The sequence below is a fragment of the Schistocerca gregaria genome, chromosome 3 (genome assembly GCF_023897955.1).
Source record: "Schistocerca gregaria isolate iqSchGreg1 chromosome 3, iqSchGreg1.2, whole genome shotgun sequence".
NCBI lineage: Eukaryota > Metazoa > Arthropoda > Insecta > Orthoptera > Acrididae > Schistocerca > Schistocerca gregaria.
This window is the reverse complement of record NC_064922.1, coordinates 497385326-497397534: the sequence shown is the minus strand read 5'-3', so window position 1 is coordinate 497397534 and position 12209 is coordinate 497385326. Positions and strand designations below refer to the sequence as shown.

Below are 12209 nucleotides of genomic sequence, written 5' to 3'. Positions count from 1 at the left end.
GAAATTAAGAAAATTATCTACCTATTCTCTTAAAAATTATATCTCATCTGGATTTGATTGTGTTTCAAACATAATACTAAAGATTTGCTCTCATGTGATAAGCCCTGTCTTATCTGAAATATGTAATGCATAACTAGCTCAAGGGATTGTTCCAGGGAGACTGAAATATGCCATTGTTAAGTCCACTCTATAAGAAGGGTGATAAAAGAGTAGTCAATAACTACCGACCTGTTTCACTACTTGACATAATTTTCCTAAATTTTTGGGGTGATATATTTTAGCATAATATTCCACCTGAACAACAGTAATATCCACAATAAATTATAGTTGGATTTCAGAAGATATTCTCTAGTTAGTTCTATTTACATGTTCACTCACAAAATTTTTCAAGTGGTAAATAATAAAACAGCATTGGTTTGTGTTTTCTTTTATTTATCTAAGGTGTCTAACTATGTGAATCACAATATTCTCCTAGATAAACTATTGTTTTATGGAATTGATGGTGTAGCTAGGCAACAGATAATATCATATCTAACCAGTAATTCAACCAATGTAATGCGGAAGAGAGTATAATGGCTGTGAAACGCAAGTAGGTGTGGGAAACATTAAAACAAAGGCTTTTTTTTGTTTGGTGAGACCTTTTCACAAAATTTTGGTCTCCAACTTCCTTCCCCAAATGCAAAAATATTCTCTTGATGCCCACCTACACAGGGAGAAATGATCATCATAATAAAACAAGAGCAATCAGAACTTGCATGGGAATATTTAAGTGTTTGTTTTTCCAGTGCGCTGTTCGACAATGGAATGTTAGGGAAATAGTGTGAAAGTGGTCTACACCAATGATGAGTGTAATACATAGTGAGGAAATAATCAATACAGTGGAAATTACAAAAACAAGCTGTAAGAATAAGATGTGGTGCTCACTAACTAATATATTGTTTAAGGGGTGGGGCACTCTGATCCTAATGCTTCACAGTATATTTACTCCCTCAAAAGTCTGTTGTAAATAATCCACTGCAATTCAAAACGAACAATGAGGTACATAATCACAATAAAAGAAGAAACAATTAAATTAATCATTCCACATTAAGATTGTCCTTGGCATGAAAAGGAGTGCACAATGCTGCAACTAATATTTTTGGTCACTTAATCAGTGATATAAAATGCTGACTTACAAATGAATAAAGTGACTCACCCCACATCATTATGATTTATCATTCAAATGATCCATGGAACATGAAACAAGCTAGATGACATGACGGAAAATGTTGCTATTCTTTCTTCCTGTACTTGGATGTCTGAAATATTATTATCCTATATGACAGAAAGCAATTAAGTATGCCAAGTACACAAGTATTGGCGTATCATTTGTGCTAAAAAGGTAAAACTGGTTTTAACACCACAACACTTTACTTATCATGGTTCTGTTGAAGATTTTATGCCCTTGCCTTCCACCAACTTCTGCACTAACTTATTCAGCCAGTTGTAGGGAACACAAAGGAATTACAGACATTGGCGACAAGTGGGCATTGATTTAAATCAATGGGGAAAGTTGAAAATTAGTGCCGGACTGCAATTTAACCTGGGTCTCCAGCTTACTAGGCAGATGCTCTGACCACTGAGCCATCTGGACACCATGGCAATCACAACTGCATGCCTTCTGTCAGAGCCAGATTCTCAGTTGATCCACATACTTGCCAATTATCCTCATTACTCACAGCATTATGCTGATTCCTGTAAGAGTTTGAGCCATGTGTGCATCTGCAATTTAGAGATCACTGGCTGTCTACGTGTTAGTTGTACATAAGTGATGTCTGTTCTTCTTAACACATCTGAAAGCACAGACATCACATGTATATTTACAGGGGGCCTAGTGTAATGTGGATTGTGAAACATTATGCAATTCAGTAATTCTCACTTAACAAACATTGTCCAAGGTTAAAAAGTGATAAAATAGAGTCAAAAATCCTATAACTGACCAGGTTAAAGTCCAGACCTTCGGATCCACAGTCAGGCACTTAACTGTAGAGCTACTGAGCTCCTATCATTCGTGCTACAATATATTTTTACAACTTTTACCCTGTTTATTCAGCTTCACATCCTTTCACATCTAAGGGAAATTGGAAATTTGTAGATGCAAAATGTTTTGGGTCCAATGCTGAGACTGTAGCTGGTGTACAAGGGATCAACCTTCCCATAATTGTACTCTATGTCTGGAATATACTCAACAGAAATACACTGTGCCAAGTGCGATGACCTGAGCAGGGGCTTTATTAAAAAAACTGGTGCATTATTGACCTCAATACATTCTTTCACTGGCAAGCCAAGAATGTCTCACCTTGTATTACAATTACACTTTGGTAGAATGTAGTCCCCCCCCCCCCCCCCCCCCCGGGAAAAAAGAAATTTACTGAGTGCAAGAACATATATTCATGAGTACCTACCCATTAAGAAAACATTATCAGCTAGCTATACAGTATTTTGAACTAAGATGCATAATGAAATAGTAGATGTGTGACAAAACCAGAATCACAATCTTTTGGTGGGTGAGTTGCTGTAACAAAAATTACCCATAGAAATTCAGGAAATAGAGCAGACCTCAGACAGACATTTAAAAATTGTACTACAGTCATCTCAAATTCACCTGAAATAGAGGGCAAGTCAAACACGAGCAAGTTCTCAGATTACAAACAGAAAATAATTTGTTGAAATTTTGTTAATAGAGATTGGAACACCAGAAACACTGGAGACTTGTGGATTATCTTGTCACATAACTTAACCCTATATCAAATAGTGATTCCATACCATTCTCCTTGTTATGAGTTACTCTTTTCCAAGTGATTGTTAGTAGTTGGGTTTCGGGCACCCAACATATACCTCATTATTAACATCTGCAAATACTGTTTGTAGAGGATTAACCATATAGCTAACAAAGTCTTTCTTATCCATTCATTAAAATAACACTAATAGAAATATGATACAGTAATATTCAAATGAAATCCTTGGAGAAATGTTTATTATTAAAAACAGCAATAATTTTCATCACGAGCAGTGGTGTAAGTCTGAATAGTGACTGGATTTCGATGCTAAGAAGATGTGTACTAGTTTTCCTTCGTGGGATGATAGCAATAACAGATGACAGCAAGCGAAATGGCCAATTGCACTCGAGTTTCGAAACATTTGACATCATACTTCTGCATGAGAGCTCCTAGAAATGAAATTTTGCTTCAGTCAATAGCAAGCTAGGACATGAAATGAACCTTCATGGATGCTACAACCTCCACTGAAAATGTCATCCACAAACAGAAATGTAGCACGTGTTTCTCCATGAAAGTACTAAAAACAAGGCCCTCTGTTATATTCATATATATTATTACGTGAGAAATGTCATACTACAAATGCAAACGATTCCCGGTTCAGCCATCTTTTTTCTTCTCCTTTTTCTGATAATTAATCAGTTTCCAACCTTTGGCAGTGGTTGTATATGTAGGAAAATAGAAAAATGTAACGTGAAAAAATTTGCACCTTGTTCCAGTTTGAAATGGGTCTCTGACCTAGTTTTCAGACTGGGTGAAGACAAGTGTACACATCCCTCAAGAACATAAGGCTTACATAAATCAAGAACTGTGGTGTCACTGCCAACTTCTGAGTTAACAACAGCATTACTTTCAATATATTACTCTGTAACTCCAGCCACTCTGGTTTCTACTGACACATGACTATTTCCTCAGGCACAATGTTGTCATACTGACAGGGTAAAACATTTTATCACACCTATTATCTTGCAAGCGTGACTACTTGCCCATTCCTTGATTCTTCTGAACCCCAGAAGCCCCTTCAATCCACAATGAAAAGGATTTTTTGTATGAAATGGACAATTTTCTCTGCCATGTATACACATCTGATAGTCGGGGCAATCAGAGATTCAGAGTACATTTCATCAACTGCATCAACTTTAATGTCTTCACTATCTCATTCAGCTATGTATTACAAGCAGTAGTTTAAAATGGAGGGTAATACCAGTGACAAAGCCAAGAGAAACATTTGTGCAGTGAATAGTACTCTGTTACTCGACTTCACCAAAATAAAATAAATGTCATTTAAAGATATGATGTGGAGTTACAACATTTCTTGTACTATTTCATATTTAAAACATCATGGGCATTTTTATTATACATCAGTTAAAATAGCTTTGTGATTGATGTATCAGGAGGCTGAGTGGTAGGGGACAGCCAAAAGCCAATCATAGCTCTTTCTCAAGAGCCAGTATTGTGTGTGCCGTGGGTATATGTAGAGCCTTGTCAAATGTGACTAGCAGCTCAATGGCAACAATGCTCCCTACTGTTGCAATCTGTCACTTACATTGTTATTGTAGCTTAAGTACAGACTGGATAGTGACCAACTGTTGTATCATTATTATTCACTACTCACAAGGGAACCTCCCCATCACACCTCCCTCAGATTTAGTTATAAGTTGGCACAGTGGATAGGCCTTGAAAAACTGGACACAGATCAATCAAGAAAACAGGAAGAAGTTGTGTGGAACTATGAAAAAAATAAGCAAAATATACAAACTGCGCACGCTAACCATGGGACCACGGTGCTCCTGAGCTCACACTATCCTTGATGTTGCGTATCTTGCACATGGACTACTCAGTTTGTATGTTTTGCTTATTTTTATCATAGTTCAGGTACATTTTTTGCTTGGAGCACAAACAAAATGCCTGTTGCCCTTTAAGTGAGGAATACATAATCAGAAAATGGCTACATAATACGTTTTAAAAAGGTCACTACCACTTCTGCCAGCTTAACTTCATATAGTGATTAAAACTAAGGATCTTGAAAATTTTCCACAACTGGAATAGTAGACTGATAAAAGCATCAATGACTCATTTATCATCTAATTTAACAAATTAGATACTATTATAACATACACTTTTATTGTCATTGCAATGATGAAAATGCTGGTTTGAGGAATGCACATAATTTGCAAAATGGCTATACCAGTATTATCTGATCCTCAATGTGTCTGTCATTTGACTATATCAATGAACACACTTAACTCATATGTTTGCATCACTGTTTCAATAACACAGAGAAAAGAGAAGCAGCTGTATTAACATCAAGAGCTCAGATAGAAAACTATTCCCAAGCAACGAAAGGAAAGCTGAAAGATTGAAGAAGTATGTAGAGTGTCTATACAAGGGAGGTGAACTTGCCAGCAATATTATGGAAACAGAAGAGGGCACAGATGAAGATGAGGAGGGAGACATGATACTCTGAGGACAATCAGACACACCACTGAAACACCTAAGTTGAAACAAGGCCCTGGGAGTAGACAACATTCCATCAGAGCTACTGACAACCTTGGGAGAACCATACTTCATAATTCTTCCAGCTGATGGACAAGATGTATGAGACTTGCGAAATACCCACAAACTTTAACATCAATAAAATTATTCCAATTCCACAAAAAGCAAAGTGTTGACAGAGGTGAATATTAGTGAACTATCAGTTTAATAAGTCATGGTTGCAAAATACTATTACAAATTCTTTACAGAAGAATGGAAAAGCTGGTAGAAGCTGAACTTAGAGAAGATCAGTCTGAATTCCGGAGAAATCTACGAACATGTGAGGTTTAACTGACCCTTGCATTTCTCTCAGAATATAGGTTAAGGAAAGGCAAACCTAGGTTTATACCATTTGTAGACTTAGGAAGTTTTTGATAATGTTGGCTGGAATACTCTCTTCAAAATTATGAAGGTAGCAGGGGTGAAAGACAGGGAGTGAAAGGCTATTTACAGCTTGTACAGTAACCTGTCCCCAATGTTATTCAATCTGTAAAATTAGCAAGTAGTAAAGGAAACCAAAGAAATTTGGAGACAAAATAAAAGCTTAAAGGTTTGCTGAGGGTGGGGGGGAGGGGGGGGGGGAGGGAGGGACTGATATGTCACCAGGTCTAGCAAATTACCACGACTGGCACTTAGTATTAACACTTACCAAAATGGCATGATGAAATCCAGCATTTTTATCAGAAATGCAAGCTTGGAGAAGATTGTTAAAAGTGTCTTCTTTTACTGCGTACTGCTTATCAGTCATTTCATCAAAAATACTGAGTGCTGTGATAAGATCACCGCAGCGTCCAAATGCTACATGGGCATGAATTTTAAATTATTGAAAATATGTTTGTTATGAAACAGTTTTTTAAAAGTGAATAGAACCTACAAATGGTAAAAGTTATTTATTGGACCCCCTCTTGCACTTTTCAATATGATGCGGATGTACCAATTTTTCTGTGCTCACATTCTTTAGCCTTGTTAACTCACAAATAACAATCACCTTCCAACCCAGCATAAACCTTGGACTGCACTAAAAATCAGTTTCCCCTTTGCAACAAAGATTTCTGGGATGGTCCAATATGTAACTGTAACCCTACGAATATCTGAAGTAATAATTTACAGAATATTTACATAATGCCTAACGATTACTGTAAATTATGTTACCTTCCTTGCTCCTTCTATTGACTATCATGAAGTCACTTTCTGTTGAGTGAAACTTAACAAACCTTTAATCATTGCATGATAATTCAGGATATTTGGCTGGACACCCTTCTCTAGCATCAACTGGCGCAAGTTAGTTGCACGTTTCAGACTGTCTTTGGGGAATGGGCTATTTGCACATGCATTGAAGAGAGAGGTATACACAGGGGCGGTCACCTTAAGTCCCCGCTTTTTCATCTGAAATCACAAAGAGATTTTAGAATTGAATCCACTCCTCAGAAATGATATACAAAGATGATATAAAAATAGACTTCATAAATATAAAACTATAATTATGTTTGTCAAAATCAAATGTAAGTCTTGTTATGAGATACATATCAGAAGCCTAAACAAATTATTTGTCCTAAAAGAAATATTTTTCTAGGCTAAATATTTCGTCACGGAGATTCTTTTTTGTAGGGTATGACAAGATATTTCCAATCGCATACGTAAAGCTCTGGAAGGAGTTGACACAATTTATTTTTCTGCTAGGTGTACTGGTCATTATAAATGTCATTACCACAATTACTGGAAATAGGCTACTCGTTCCTCTTAATATTTATGTGAATATAAAGAAATAGCTATGAAATTACACAAATACATACTTGGTTATACAGATGAAATGCTTTCTTCGAATAACCAGCATGTGCACAAGCTGCAATAAGTACAGTGTAAATGTAGTACTCAGGCTTGACGTTATCTTCTTTCAACATTTTTGTTTCCAAGACACTAATGGCTTCTTTTAGCTGCAAAATAAAAGAAAATGCATCAAACTACCATACCGTTTTAAAGTAGTATCAACATAGTTAAGGACAAGTGTCACAGTTTGCTAACATTTCGTTGCTCAACATATTGCTGTATAAGATTAAGGTAATACTTCTGACTTCTGCGCCGGGGAATAATTTTAATACTGTCAAATCTGCCACCCTCTTCAACATCTGTTGTGGTGTCTTGCTCTAGAACGTTCTCGAGGTCTGCAGATAATGTTCCAAATGTGTCCGGATCATCTACAACTCTTAGTGAACGTTTGTAAGGAGTCGTTTTACTTTCCATCCGTGCACTTGATTCAGTATCTTCAAAACGCAGTCCATTATTATTAATTGAATGTGTTGCTGGAATACACAACCTTTTCAAAACGCTGAATCTCCGTCCTTCGTTGATCAGCATTGTTTCTATCAAACGTTTACCCAATGAAACGCAAGCCATATTTACAACTGAATACAATGTAACACTCAGCACAGAGCAGAAATCTAAATTTCACTTATCACCTGATCACAACACATCCAAAACACTCAATCCAGATCAAAACAAAGCGCTTGTTATTGTTTACATCCTACGTCACTGCAGCCAACTTAAATTCTGTGACAAACGGGTTCTTGCGCTGGATTCAGCAAACAGTTCGATAATTTGTCTCCATTCTTACACACAGAATAGAGGAGACAAGAGCTAGTCCACATCAGTCTGTGTATATAGATGCAATAAATCATCGAACTTTACCGCAGTAAAGCCGGGTTCCCACACGTAATTAGCGTGTTGCCGTAATGGTATCTGCAGTGGCACTCCAGTAATACATCAACAGCTTCGTGCGCCAACGCACACGTTTCATCACGTCATCGATTGAACATGAGGCCACTTTCAGAGACGTGAAGGATCCCATACATATCTCCAGGACAGGCCTTGTCTTCCGCCCTATGTACAGGAAAACACCGCGGACGCCTTGAACGTCACAAGATGATCGAAACTGTCTTCTGACAATTCTCTCCCGTACAACAGCCTCCCAGTGCTTTTTTTTTTTATCGTTGGGTTTGGTCGTTGCGGACGTCACATCACATCCGGTCAAGTTCGTTTGTTTATCCTTCCACTTAGTTTTTTTTATTACAGAGACCAACCAGCTTTCTGACCGAACACGCTGAGCTACCATGCCGGCTGTACCTTGGATTACAGGAACACGCCACAACTCCCAGTTGCACATGTGAGCAAAGAGTTTCCAGTGGCGACACTCAAGTGTTGCAACTTTTTTCGTCCCTCACTAAGTTAATCTTGGTTGTACTTAGTGACGGCTCTAGCCTTCCCCCATAACTGAATAGGATCATTCTACTGAATCTTGCGGCTATATTACGAAAGACTAGCATTCTACCGCAGTTATCGTGGAGTAACTGCTGCTGTACTCCACTCGATTTCAGTGTGTTTTCAATTGATTAGTGAAAAAAGCGAAAACAGTAGTCGACAGGCACACTTTCGCTGCTTCTGGTTCTACAAGAATAACAATCTAGCACTACTGTTAAATTTTTTGTAGCAGTGTGTGTGTGTGTGTGTGTGTGTGTGTGTGTATACCCACAATATTTGCAAGGTTTTTGGATGAGTAAATAAACTTCATATATACTAGTACTCAAACAAGCGAGTCTATACAAATCTTATGGTTTGTGAGACCAAGTACTGTAAGAAATAGCCCCCGAGTGTTACGTGGCAATTGTTAAACTAAAAAATTGGAATTATTCGAAATGTCTACATTAACGATCATAATAAGGTTCTTAAATCTTGGAAGAGTGGTGCCTCTGCAGAAATTTACAAGCAAACTCTCGGTTGGTTTGCTATAGTAGACAACATTTCTTTTGTACATATTCTATGGCCCCTATTTTCGGATCCAACATTTGGGTTTCATCTGCCTTGTATTTAACTCTTGTCACAGCTCCAATGCCAAAACATGCAGTATAACATTAACACTCAACCAATTGATTTCCGTTGACACGATACTGAATGCTGTGCCACTACATACAATTTGCGGTGTTCTGCGTGAAGGTATCTCATTGTGCCACTGCAGAATGCAACAAACTCATCACACAGTGTGTGTGAACCTAGCCTTAAGACCAATTTCCACATGCAACTAAAATGATGGCACATCAAGTCATGTGACGACTGATAAGGCATTGGCGCCATATGTTGCGCTTTCCACTGGCTCCTGTCAAAACTATAGATGCACAGATTTCAATACTGTCTGTCGTCAACTGAGTTTATTTGAACAGACACTGATGTTGTCATTCAGGTTCTGGCATTAGAAATGAACCTAGAATCGAATAAGGAGAAAAGAGAACATATCTGTTGGATTTGGAAGTGGACTTTGTGCAGAAATAACGCAGGAGCATTAAAAACACTGATAAACGATGTAGTATTGATAAACAAAAATCCATTCTTAAGCCGTTTTCGGAAAACAAAAGTAAATTTCGAGCAACTGTTGATCTGCATATCGAGCTGAACTTAAAAAAATTCCAATACATTAGGGATGCAGTATTTGGTCGAGTGAAACTACAAGTGACGCTTTGACATTAGACATCTGGCGATTACCTGTCATCTCTCCAATATTTATATTGTATCCTCAAATCTGCAGTTGCAGTATTCTTGTGTGATGTGTTGAATGCTATTTACAACTCGCACCACACGCCAGTTAAATTCGGCAAAACATTAAAGTCATTCTATACCGAATTTTGGAGTTATACTTAGCGAAAATGCGCTAAAGGACACTGTAGTATACAGAGTGATCGGAAATTCCCGCTACAGACTTCGAGGGCTTGCAGAGGAGAGTGACTGCACAGTATTTTGAATAGGAAACCATGTCCAGAAACATACAATTTCCATTCTACGATTGTTTCAGTTTAGATGTTTAATTCATCCACTTCTGCTTGAGGAACTGAATTAACTGTGACCAATTACCACTATTAGGGAAAGGAAACATAATGAAACATCCATTTTTCACTTAAGCACATTTGTTTATATTAACACTTAAACATTACATGTTTCCATTATTTCAAAACAAAGAAGAACCCAACTCACAATATGTACAGAACATAATGTTTAAGTGTTAATAGAAACAAGTATGCTTAAGTGATAAATGTATGTTTTATTATGTTTCCTTTCGAATTGTTCGCCAATAATTTTACTGTGTCACACTTATTTCAATTCCTAATGTGGATGTGCATGAGATAAACATCTGCATTGTAACTGACATGGAACGAAAATGATATGTTGCTGGACATGGGTTTCTATTCAAAATATAATGTACTCATCCCACTCTACAAGTCCTGGAAGTTCGCAATGGAAATTTCTAAACACCCTGTAGTTGATTCCCTTTATTAAGAGCTGCACACAGTTTGAATTTTCACTGCTACCAGAAGCCTTCTTACTTCTTTTCTCAAATCCACTGGGCAAGTGTTTAAGAGCTCCAGACTCCAGACATATATGTGAAGATATAACAGGTACTTTATCTTCAGATAAAATTGATGATTTCCTTTGTCCACATGTTAATCCCAATATAATACGACATGGATCAGGAGAACCCGAATTTACTTGTATATCCTGCTGTGAAGTGGCTAACATTATAAAGTCCCTAGAAAATCTTAAATATGTAGGTTGGGATGAAACTTCAAGAAAAATAGTAAAACCAGGGTGTGATAATGTTGCACCCCGACTCTATCATATAGTAAATGAATCGTTTGATGTGGGCTCCTTTCCAGACAAGCTGAAATATGCAGAAATTCGACCTATCCATGAAAAGGGAAGACAAGAGAAAATAGGAAATTTTCGCTCAATATCAATACTAAAATTTTTTCTAAAGCATTTGAGCGAATAGTGTATAACTAATTAGAAAAATGTAAGAAAAATTAACATTATTCTTAATAATCAATGTGGAATTAGGAAGGACAAAGTGCTGTGCATGCTATTAATGAACTAAACACTAAAATAATCAAATGCCTCGATAACAAGGGGTGCATATCTGGTACTTCTGTACATTCACTAAAGCATTTGATTTGGTACACTATAAGTAGCTGCTCCTAAAAATAGCTTCTTATGGCTCCCATAAATATCTTTAACAAATAGAAAACAGAGGACGTTTATAGAACATAAGGATGAGAAAGCCTGCTCTAGTTGCAAGGAAATACAAGCAAGAGTAACCCAGGGCTCCATACTGGGCCCGTTTCTGTTTCTGTATTATATAAATGATATGTCAGGTTAGGAAATTTCAGATACGATTTTGTATGCAGATGACTCAACAGCAATAGTCGGCTGTAAAAACACTGAGGAATTAGCACAGAAAACGAAACAAATTATTCAAGAACTATAAAATTGGTTAAATAATAATGCTATGAAACGAAACTTAACAAAAACACAAACTGCATATTTCAGGATAAAAAAAAAACTGTTGAATATATAACTTAGTTAAGTTATGAAGGCAGAGAACTGATCACTGCAGGATCTGGTAAGTTTCTTGGAGTGATTATAAACGAAAACTTGTCACGGGATGATCATATGGACTGCTCACTGAAGTAGTTAAATGGTTCTGTTTATGCATTGAGGTTTCTAAATAAAGTAACTGAGTTAGCTGCTAAGAAAATTGCGTACCATTCATATTTTATACTAGTTGTAAGAAATGGCATAATTTTTTTGGGTGCTGAGGAATGAAACCTCCCAGATTACTCAAGCTATAGAAAAAAATTATCAGGGCTATTATGACTGGAAGAAACAATACACAATCATACAAACCTTTATTTGCAAGTTTTGACTTACTGACAATTCCTCATATGTTTATATATGAAAAGCTTCTCTCTGAGATAAAAGAGCTCACATTTTGTCGAAGTAAATTCGTTCTCACTTGCTTATGAAACAAGGGATAAACAG

At 36.9% G+C, this 12209-nt stretch overlaps 1 protein-coding gene across 3 annotated transcripts in view; it reads right to left on the bottom strand.

Annotated features, from left to right (window-relative positions):
• The window catches only part of LOC126356194 (pentatricopeptide repeat-containing protein 1, mitochondrial-like), a 72633-nt gene extending 64305 nt beyond the window's left edge, over positions 1-8328 (bottom strand). Inside the window, exons 1-4 of one of the 3 annotated variants that reach the window (XM_050006977.1) lie at positions 7374-8328; positions 7145-7285; positions 6566-6737; positions 6001-6149 (exon numbers count right to left, since the gene is read on the bottom strand). In XM_050006977.1, coding sequence (XP_049862934.1) covers positions 6001-6149; positions 6566-6737; positions 7145-7285; positions 7374-7745 — 834 coding nt within the window. In that variant the 5' untranslated portion in view covers positions 7746-8328. The remainder of the gene's footprint in view (positions 1-6000; positions 6150-6565; positions 6738-7144; positions 7286-7373) is intronic. The other 2 variants (XM_050006978.1, XM_050006980.1) reach the window with 2 other exon arrangements.
• Between the last annotated feature and the right edge of the window lie 3881 nt (positions 8329-12209).